Genomic DNA, 10796 nt, shown 5'->3' with positions numbered 1-10796 from the left:
TTTTATTGAATTAAAATGAGATTATTTCAGTAATTTTGTATGTAAAATAATTTATGAAAAGATAGAATGGATATTTAAAAAAAACTCATGCATCAATTTAATATTTTCGGTAATAAAAGGGAAGTTTTTGTTGAGTTTCTCAAAAATTAAGAGGAAATATTTATTAAAATGAAATTACAGGAAAAGTTTTTATGATTGTCAGAAACTACAGGGAAGGATTTTGTATGGGATTTTGTAAGTATGGTCGGGGTTGTTTTAAAAGAAAGTCAGATTGAAGGGTGTTTCAGATAAATAACCCTATGTATTTTATACATGGGAATGATGGGATATTGGGATTCATCAAATAAAATACACAGAGCATCTGCTGCTTCTCTAGACGAAGAAGTCTCTAGAATCTAATCGGGCTGTAGTCTGTAGGGCGTAGGGTTACGATGTTAGAGACGTAAAAAAAATGGAGACCTTCTAAAGCCAATCTCCCGTCCCCAAGCTCGCCCCAACCCAATTTCCCATCAACAACAGGAGACATCAATCTCTCAAATTTCTTCAATCCGATTTGGTGGAGGTGGACTCATCGTCTCCAAGTCTCAACCCCTGTTTGCTGTTTATCACTAAGCCGGTAAGGACTTCTCCATCTATTTTCTGGAATCTCTTCCTCAGAAAAGCCCCCAATTGTCACAAATTATATCGCCCAGTTATCTCTACTGACACTTGAAAATTGCTGCTATCTGTTATTTATCTTCGATTTAACTATTAGGATTTAGTTATATCAATTTTATTAGAGAGACAAGGCCGATAGAAAGAGAGAGATGGGAAAATCGGGAGGCAGGAGAAAAAAGGGGGGAGCAAACGCGGTGACAGGAGATGTATCGGTATCTGCTGCTAATGGAGGTATTGATTTGGATTCCACAATCTTCCTGAAACGAGCCCACGAGCTCAAAGAAGAAGGCAACAAACGATTTCAGGCCAAGGACTACGTGGGTGCTCTTGAACAGTATGATAATGCACTTCGCCTTATCCCCAAGACCCACCCCGACCGTGCTGTCTTTCACAGCAACCGTGCCGCTTGTCTGATGCAGATGAAGCCTGTTGACTACGAAACTGTCATAGCCGAGTGCTCACTCGCTCTTCAGGTTCAACCCCAATTTAGCCGAGCCCTCCTTCGTCGTGCTCGTGCTTTCGAGGCTCTCGGTAAGTGTGAAATGGCGATGCAGGATGTCCAATTACTGTTGGCTGCTGATCCCAATCACCGAGACGCTTTGGAGATTGCCCGTCGATTGCGTATTGCACTCGGGCCTCGGCAGGAGGCCCAGCAGGATCTCCAGAGCCGCCCCTCCCCCGCTGCTCTAGGAGCCTCTGCTGTTCGCGGGGCCCCAATTGCTGGCCTGGGCCCCTGTTTGCCGGCCCGTCCTGTACCTAAAAAGACAACAACTTCAGGGGCAGGCGCCGCGTCAACCCTCGGTGCCGGTTCTGGTACCGTGTCGTCGCTTAATAATAAGGGCGAGAAGACCCAGCACCTTCACATTACTGAAGAAAGTCCTGAGCTGAATACCCAGCAGCTAAAATCTGTTTCAAAACCTGTTAAAGATTCCTGTGTGGAGCCTGTTCCTTGTTTGGTTAAGGACAATAAAAAGGACTTGCTAATTCATAGGCAGTCTTCAAGCTTGTCTACCACTCGATGGAGGCCATTGAAACTTATTTATGATCATGATATCAGGCTGGCTCAGATGCCTGCCAATTGCAGTTTTAGAGTATTGAGGGATATTGTAAGCAAAAGGTTTCCCTCATCCAAATCGGTTCTCGTCAAGTATAAGGACAACGATGGTGATTTAGTGACCATCACCTGTACTGGTGAGCTCAGATTGTCAGAATCCTGTGTAGACGGCCTTACTCAAAAGGTGTCAGAAACAGAGAGAACTGATCCATTGGGGATGCTCAGGTTGCACATTGTCGAGGTGAGCCCAGAGCAGGAGCCACCTTTAGTGGAAGAAGAGGAAGAGAAGCCTGCAGAAGATGACACGGTCAAGGGAGATGAGAATGTTTCTCATTCTTCATCTGGCAGTTCTGTATTGGATGTAGTGGATACTGAGATTAATAAGACTGAGGAAGCAGCTCCAAAGGAGAAAGCTGGAGCTGCTGATGATACCGAATGTAAGGAGGTTGAGATAGACGATTGGCTATTTGAGTTTGCTCAGCTATTTCGGACCCATGTGGGGATTGATCCAGATGCCCACATTGATCTGCATGAGCTCGGGATGGAGCTCTGCACTGAGGCTCTTGAGGAGACTGTGACAAGTGAAGAGGCTCAAAGCCTCTTCGATATGGCTGCTTCCAAGTTCCAGGAGGTGGCTGCCTTGGCCTTCTTCAACTGGGGGAACGTTCACATGTGTGCAGCAAGGAAACGGATACCATTGGATGACTCTTTAACAAAGGAGTTGATGACAGCCCAGCTACAAGCAGCTTATGACTGGGTATGGGAGAAATATTCTTTGGCAGGAAAGAAGTATGAAGAGGCACTCCGAATAAAACCAGACTTTTATGAAGGGTTGCTTGCATTAGGACAACAACATTTTGAAACTGCAAAGCTTCAATGGTCCTTTGCTCTTGCAAATAAGATTGATCTCTCGAGCTGGGATTCTACTGAGACAATTAAGCTCTTTGATAGTGCAGAGGAAAAGATGAAGGCTGCAACTGAGATGTGGGAGAAGCTGGAGGAACAGAGGGCTAATGAGCTGAAAGACCCAAGTGCAAGCAAGAAGGAGGACTTGCTGAAAAGAAAGAAGAAACAGGGAGCAGGTATAAATGGTGGCCCCTTTGCAAATGGGGGTCATGGGGAGGTTTCAGCTGATGAAGTGGCAGAACAAGCAGCTGTGATGAGATCCCAGATACATCTCTTTTGGGGCAACATGCTTTTTGAGCGTTCACAAATTGAGTTCAAATTAGGGTTTGATGGTTGGAAAAAGAACCTGGATGCTGCTGTTGAAAGGTTTAAGCTTGCTGGGGCTTCTGAAGCAGATATTTCTGTGGTTCTGAAGAATCATCCCTCCAATAGCAATGTGGTAGAAAATAAGGAGAAAATATCTGCAAACCTAATCACTGATGCCAATGCTGAAGCAAATTGCAAGGAGGTCAAGAATGAATGAGAAAGGTGGCTTGAGATGATTGATTCTACATGCTTGGTAATTTCAAAGAATTATTCTGACTGCTTATTTCTTAAATGATCAGAGTTAAACCAGCTTTTTCCATAATTCAGCAGTTTTCAGCAAAATTTGGGGTAATTGGGTTCTCATTCTTTTCTAAGGAAGTAGAAGAGTTAGGTGCCAACAGGACACAAGTATGTTCACTCAAAAGTTTTTTTGTGTTTGAGTTCAGAACAGCTTCCAAGGTGACTTAATCTGAATTTTGATTTCAATGTAGATGCATTTTATTTGATGATTTCAATGGAATTATGCCCTGACTCAATTATTTGTCTATAAGGTCCCTTCTTGAATTTAGAGCAGTTTATTGATGCACTCATGACCTTTCAGACATGGTGCCTTGCTTTATTGTGAGTTATTTATATGTTCTTCTGAAGGAATTGTTGATTACTGATTATTTAATCTGGTACTGTACTACTTTCCCTCTTTTTCTTTGCTTATTTTCTGGTGGGAACTTCTTAGTACAGATTATATGAGGAGGATTAGTTTTTTATAATTATTGGAAGTGATTAGTAAATGGTTATGCATGCATGTTGGAACTTCTTTTCTGATATTCCCTTGTTGGTATATTTTTTGATAAAACTATGGGAAGTGATTAGTCAATGGTTATGCATGCATGTTGGAACTTCTTTTCTGATCTTCCCTTGTTGGGATATATTGTAGACCTCATACTATATTCTTAAAGGCAGATTTTTTTAATCAGCAATTCTTAGAGGCAGATAATCCAACCCAGAGAGCTAATTTAGTTAGATATGGCCTTAATATATTTTATTCCTCTGTTGCATCATTTTAACAGAGTACATGGTCTTGTGGATAGAAATAGCAGAGAATGTGACCTTAGAGTGGAATGCAATGAACTCATGTTGCATACCAAATACATTGGCGTAGCTAGAATGATGAAGATCTTGTTTCTTGCATTTGATCCAAGAGAAGTGGCATATTCCTTAATGACTTGGAAGGTAATCTTTTTTTCCTTCTATATTTGGCTGAAGATGTTCCATATGACTGAATAAAATGAACAGAAGGAATGGTTATCATGTTGCCTAAGTAAATATGTGGGACAAAAAGCTAGGATAACAGTGGTGACCATCATGTTTTTCCTTGTATAGTTCTATTTGCTCCAGAATGTCAGTATTCTGTTGGATGGTTTTAAATATATGTTCCTTTCCTTCCATATATAGCCCATGTTTCGTGGACACTGAAACACCTAATGCCAATCCTGCAGCCCTGACACAGCTTGAACGACCTTTCCCATAATTACAGCCTTAGTTGGGAGCTATTTATGCCAATAAGAAAAGTATGGGCAGGTGGGGAAGGGTTTAGGTAAGCATTAAAAGTTGGAAATTCAAAGGATGGGATTTAGAGTGAGGGATTACAAGTCCTGCATTCAATTAGTTGGGATTAACTGATTAAGGATGAGTTAAAAGGAGTTGTAAGGAATTCCACTGAAATGTTTGTGGGTGGGTAGGTTATGACACTGAGGGGATAGGTCTGAAGGATGGAGGGATGGCTCTCTCTTCCTGAACAGGGAAGTACTATGACAGCACTCATGTCTCCTCCCTTCTTATGATTTGGTATTTATAAATGTTTCCCCGGGGTTATGAAATCTTCCATCTTCAGAAGGTTTCCTGTCATGTTGTCAATCACCCTAAAAGTTTGGGATTTGCACCGATTATTGCCGCAGAGGTTTATGGGGATTCACCATGTGGCCTCAAGGGAACGTGGTAATCAGGTTTTTTTCCCTTTTCCCATGAGGATGTTGGCTTCAACCCTTTTCTTTATCCTCTTTTCCGGACTATTATGCCCTTGAATCATTCATGATATGCCTTCTGGTCCTTGCGCACCTTGTCTGACATGGTTTTGGGACCGTTCTGGTGGTTCTCATTCCCAATCCTATGTTGTGTAGTGGGCTTTCCTACTTCCATGCTCCTACAGTTTGTTATTGACCAGCCATGAGCAAGGGTGTCAATTGGATTGGATTTGGTCCAATCCGATCCAGTCCAATGTGAGTCCATTACAAATGGACCAAGTTCAATTCAATCCAATGAATATTTTGGACCATTTTGGACTGGTCCAATTCAATGTCCAGATCATCCAATCTGTTCAAATTCACTTTAATTTGGATTGGTTTCAACCCAAACCTAGTCCATTGACACCTATATTCTTATCTTATATCAGCAGACCGGATATTGGCTTAATCTGAATCCAATATAAATTTATTAGATGGACCAGGTCCAGTCCAATCTAATAAATATTTTAGACCAGATTGGTCCAATCCAATATGTCTTGTTGGTCTGTCCAATCCGTCCAAATTGATTTTGGACTGCATGGGTCCAGTCCAGAACCTGTCCATTGACACCCTTAGCAATGAGCATAAATATGCCATACAGCTTTTTTGCAACATCTCCTGTGATCATACTGTATCCCAAAAGATTATGCGTTTCTTTCACACCAAATGGACCAAAAAATTGTGAAGGGTACCATACTCCAATCTGTTATACCTTTTCTTCTCAAACCTCTTAAATGCCAAGGAAAAAAAATGCTTCAATAGAGGCAGGAAAGCGTCCTTTTCACACCAATAATCCCTAGGACCTTTGCCTAAAGTTTACTAGAGAAATTACGGTGAAGGAAATCATCCTCGATTCTGGACATTCTGCCCATGACACACAATCACAGCTTTCAAGTACCATACCCTGATAACTGCCCTTCCTTTTCGGATTGTCAACTATTAAGCATCTATCTAATGTTGCTGACCAGGTCAAGAGTGCCACCTTTGATGGAACATTGGAACCGTGAAAAACCAGATTCAGAGTTTAGTATGCAGAATTTAGAGAGAGAGAGAGAGAGAGAGAGAGCGTATGTGGTCATTTTGATATCTTTAGATGGAAGTATATATTTTTTCCCTCAAAACTGCCAGAGAAGAGAGGAATGTAATGAAGGGTAGATTGTAGGGGCCAGATGTCATAGGGTTTTGGATTGGATATTCTTGGCTTCCTAGACTTGTGCTTTTTTGGTAAGGATTTCTCCTCTGTTTTTTGTGAAACTCAAGAGGAACTAAAGAGGAGAAAAGCTTAATTGGATGATGAAATTGGCTTGATGGACTAAGGTTGTGATGCCTTCTATTTGATAGCGGTGGAGGTAAATTAAAACTGTAGAGAACAAAAGAGAAAAGTTGGGCAGAGTATAAAAATTCAACAGAGGGCCATTACCCAGACATGAACCTTTGTTGTCATGTTTGTGAGTCATTGACATGCTGGACAAGGCGTTGGATACAAAATTTACAAACAGCTATCTCCTTGATTTTGTTTTCACCTTGCACTCTTTTCGCTCATATAAATAACGAAAACCAAAAAAATTTTATCCAGGATATTTTTTATTCTATTTTATTGTAGCATATATAGAGTTGTAGTAGCAAATGCCTTTGTAAGAACCAACTCGAGGTTTTAACAGCTTTTTTACCTCTGTTCGACAATCTAAATTTTCACCATCTGCTTCAAAGTTGAAAGTTGAAACCCTCCCTCAACACACATTGAGCGTGTAATTGCATGCTCCACCAACCTCGGATCTATCTGAGCTGAGCGAACTAAGCTACGGCTGAACCTCAGAAGAGCAGAACGACCTTAAAATTTTGTCCAGTTAGCAAACTTAATTGGATTTTATTTGGGGGATGATTTTTTTTTTTGAAAATTCTTGATCAGTACCCTATACTTTAGGGGTTGTGTCAAGTCAGTTCCCGAACTTTAAAATATGTTTATGCAATATCCGAATTTTTAGAATGTGTCAAATAGGTTTCTGTAGTTAACAGTCCGTCAATTAATTTTGGAAATGTCAAAAGTATCCATCAGGTGTCATAATTTTTTTTTTCTGCCATTCCACATAAACCAATTTAAACAAAATTTCTTTCTAAGATAAGAAAGTTTTAACAACTATCCAACATGGATTTTAGAATATATAGGAAATTTTCATCAATTGTATAAAAAAAAATAAAGAATATACAAAAAACTATAGCAATGGTGGTTTCAGCCGTCGTTGGAACATGGTCAGTTCCCAGCACTATCATTGGTTCATATCTGTTCCTGGCACCGTCATCAGTTCCCGACACTGTCGTAGTAATGGTGCAACTCTTCAATCTCAATGTAGAAGACAATGAACAGTTTCTTCTTTCAGGGGTAGTTTTGATATTTTAAAAGTTTTAAGTGACGCATGTCATCACATGATACAAATAACTGACGGATTGTTAATGATAGGGGCCTAATAGACACATTTTGAAAGTTTAGGTACTGTATAGACACGTTTTGAAATTCAGGGACTGATTTGACACAACCCCTAAATTTCACGGTATTGATAAGGAATTTTCCCTTTTTTTTTAGCTATTCGAAACTGGGTTTTCAATTCAGGCGGGCAATTTTTTATTTGTTTCTGTTTAAAGAGATCCCCAAAAGGGAGGAGTCCCAAGGGAGCAATATATTTTTATTTGAAAAAATATTAATTTAAATAAAATTAAACTTACTAGAGAAGCTGGAGTGCTTTTATATAGATGGTTAGCCATATGTTTACTAGAAAGCCATCCTATGAGGTGGCAATTTAAATAAAAATTGATGGTCTATTTAATTTACAATCGGAATTAAAATCCCTTAGAATCAGAATTAGAATTGTCTATTCCTACAGTTTATTTGGTTTAGACGGAGATCAGAATGGAAATTGGAATCAGCTAGAATGAGATTTCATTCGCGAGGGAGAGGACCATTCCACTAGAAATGAGAATGAGATTTCAATTCTGCCCAACAATCAGTTGGAATCGAAATGGTTTTTTCCAATTTTGATTCCAGACCTCTATTCCTATGTGGCCCTTAGTCTCATTTGTTTACGTTGGATCTGCGTCGTCCTGAACGTAAGTTTTTTTTACAATTGTCATCATCGCTAAATATTAACGGAAAGAACAAATTGTCAAATTTACCCTCCATTATTTATCAACTTTTTAAATTAAAACCCAACTGATGATTGACCCATTTTTCCGGCAGAGGAGACTGAAGATCTTCCTTTGGTTCATTCTCAGGGTTTTAAGTTCGGTCGTTCCACTTCAAATTTGCTATTTAAGTTCGATCGCTCTCATTTTAAGTTGCACTCTCATCGTTCCACTTAAAAATTTTTCTCATCGTTTCCTAATTTCTTTGCAACTCTCACATCGTTCTCGCCCAATTTCAACGCCTCTAATTCAGACTAGGTGAACTTCTAACAAATTAGTTAAGCTTAATTCTGTATTTAACCCTAGAAAGAAATGCCTCGAAGTTTCAACTATGGCATCCACGGTTACCATCGAGGCCAAAACCACCATGGAAGATATTGAATTGTTGTTCTCACAGAAGAGGCTCAACAGAATCAGATTAATAAACAGTCGAGCAGTAGTTCCTTGAATGTTTCTTCGGGTGTTGTGCTAGAAAACATTAGTCGTCCATCGAATTCTCAAGTGGTTTCTGCACCTTCTCTAACCTCTCAGCAACACACTCATGAACTCCTCCTTCAAAGTCCTTCTTGGACAAACCACAGGTGTTTGGTTTTGTTTTCGGTTTGTTCTTGCCTCTGATATGCGGATTTAAGGGCATAATGTCTTCTGCAAGCTCATCGCTTTCTCTGGCGACAAAAAACAGGTGTGGTTGTTACAACCAGGGCGAGGAATAGAGAAGTAGAGGCCACAACATTGGGCATTAGCGGCAGCGGAACTGAAGTTTGGACCCTCCGTCCAAGTTTGCGACCAGAACAACAACTCTGCTCTCCTTCTCATCCTCTACGCCGAACTGAAGCCTGACCCTTCGTTCTCCAAGTCTACAACTAGACCGACGAAACTCGACGATGCAAGAAAGAGAGCTCTTTCTGCAACCAGACCCTCTGTCCTTCGTCCTCCGTCCTCCAAGTCTACAACCAAACTGATGAAACTCGACGATGCAAGCTTTACTCTCTTCATTGAACTGAAGCTTGACCTACAATTTTCAAATTAGAGAGAAAATAAGAGGGAGAAGTCAAAAACAAAACGAAAAACGAAGAGAGGGTTCTCCGTTCTTCACGTCCTTATTCTTCTTTTCTTTTGCAGGTGCGAGCTTCTAAAACTCCTCAGAATCGCCGAGGACAAGAGTCATGGTGCATCCATACACTTGCTGATCTGAATCATTCTTCTAGTCTCAGCTTTAACGATGATTCAGATGGTCCCCAAGAGTACTATATCGGCGGCGAGAAAAGATACCTCCAGGCGCATGTTCCTGTCACCATGGTGGTCTCGGCCGAAAGCGATGACAACGAGAAGAATGACCACAAGGACAGGGTACAAAAGACCTTTAGAAACTTGCTTGAAGGTTGCAATGGAGATCTTCCCCATCGAAAAGTCCGATTACAGTAGGTTGGAAAGATTTTGTTCTTATTTGTCCGAGAGAGTTGTTTCTCTTTCTGTATACAGAAAGGGCATTACTTTCATTTTTTCAAAATATAACAGTGTTGGCATGTGATGGGATTTATAACAGTGTTTTTATAATTATAATTTTCAATTTTATTAAAATTATAAAACAATCCAAAAGTGGTCAATAAACAATTTTGTCAAATTAAACACCAATACACTTCTACATTGTGTGGATACGCACAACTCATAGGATACTTAGGTCGTGGATCCCATATCTTGGCCATGGATATAAATACCACATACACTGTATTAGAAATATCATATCAATACTTTAAATCTTGCAATGACCACTACAAGCACTGCAGGTAAGGCCGTGCGGCAAGCCAACAACCAACAATTTACCAATGTGCAACTAATATTTTTTGTCTTGTTCCCTACATATTTTGAACACAGTCGATGCATGATCTGATGTTGAACTCTTTCTTCTTTCAACCAAAATATAGGCATTGAGCTCAAGGTTTTGTGAAGAAGCTATTCGTGGCTTTGATTGGAGTGAGGATTCCTAAGGTATTGTGAGTAGTGAGCTCATTCTCATGTCAACAATATCATCAACATACAATAGTATGTTATCCTATCCTTTCCGCAGGTTCTTATAATTGGGTCCATTTTGGTGAGACTCGATTGTCTCAAGAACTGATCGGTTTTGTTCTAGGTCTAAAGTTATAGATCTCATAGGGTCTGGTTCAATACTGGGACAATATAATCCATTATTATTTGGTATCATTTATGCCATGTAAACTGATTTTTGAAAAATAAGCTTTGAGTCTGTTTGATACTGATTTTCAAGGCTCAATTATTTTTATATTAAAATTATTATTCAATGTCATGTTGGATGCCATATCATCCTAAACAAAACCGGAATCAGTTAAAAATCAGGAAATCATCTGAAAAGGTGATCCTTGAAAATTAAACTCGAAAGAACTTTTAGGTCAACGATCTGCCACGTGATCATTCATATGGCAACATGGGATCACACGTGATTCATCCACTTATGATTCACTAGCCTCTTGAATTTTGATTTATTACCCCATTTGCCACTGTTCTAATTGTACCATCTTTTTTTTTATTCATAGAAATTATAAAATAAAAAAAAAATTCCTTACAAAACAATAAATGCTTTACCACCTTTATTTCTCCACAGATGAGAACTACAC

The 10796-nt window shown here is 39.7% G+C and overlaps 2 protein-coding genes across 6 annotated transcripts; both read left to right on the top strand.

Annotated features, from left to right (window-relative positions):
• The first annotated feature begins 223 nt into the window (after window positions 1–223).
• On the top strand, window positions 224–9778 carry LOC104606506 (uncharacterized). 5 transcript variants are annotated; one of them, XM_088894656.1, is made up of 3 exons: window positions 3419–3544; window positions 3991–4153; window positions 9283–9778. In XM_088894656.1, exons 1-3 carry the CDS (start codon window positions 3513–3515, stop codon window positions 9583–9585), a joined length of 498 nt encoding a protein of 165 aa, XP_088750782.1. In that variant the 5' UTR covers window positions 3419–3512; the 3' UTR covers window positions 9586–9778. The 5 variants fall into 5 exon arrangements, 2 of the variants coding, with proteins under 2 accessions (XP_088750782.1, XP_088750783.1); XM_088894657.1 differs by having other exon boundaries at window positions 3422–3544; window positions 4012–4153; window positions 9283–9777; XR_016080365.1 differs by lacking the exons at window positions 3419–3544; window positions 9283–9778 and adding an exon at window positions 224–616 and having other exon boundaries at window positions 4021–9276.
• LOC104606505 (protein CLMP1-like) lies at window positions 611–3725 on the top strand. Its single transcript, XM_010271747.3, has one exon. The coding sequence runs from the start codon at window positions 807–809 to the stop codon at window positions 3138–3140; it is 2334 nt and encodes a 777-aa protein (XP_010270049.1). The 5' UTR covers window positions 611–806; the 3' UTR covers window positions 3141–3725.
• Window positions 9779–10796: the final 1018 nt, after the last annotated feature.

Source organism: Nelumbo nucifera, chromosome 1 (genome assembly GCF_055504915.1).
Source record: "Nelumbo nucifera cultivar China Antique chromosome 1, China Antique-T2T, whole genome shotgun sequence".
Lineage (NCBI taxonomy): Eukaryota > Viridiplantae > Streptophyta > Magnoliopsida > Proteales > Nelumbonaceae > Nelumbo > Nelumbo nucifera.
The sequence above is the reverse complement of the archived record's forward strand: the minus strand, read 5'-3'. Positions and strand labels throughout refer to the sequence as shown.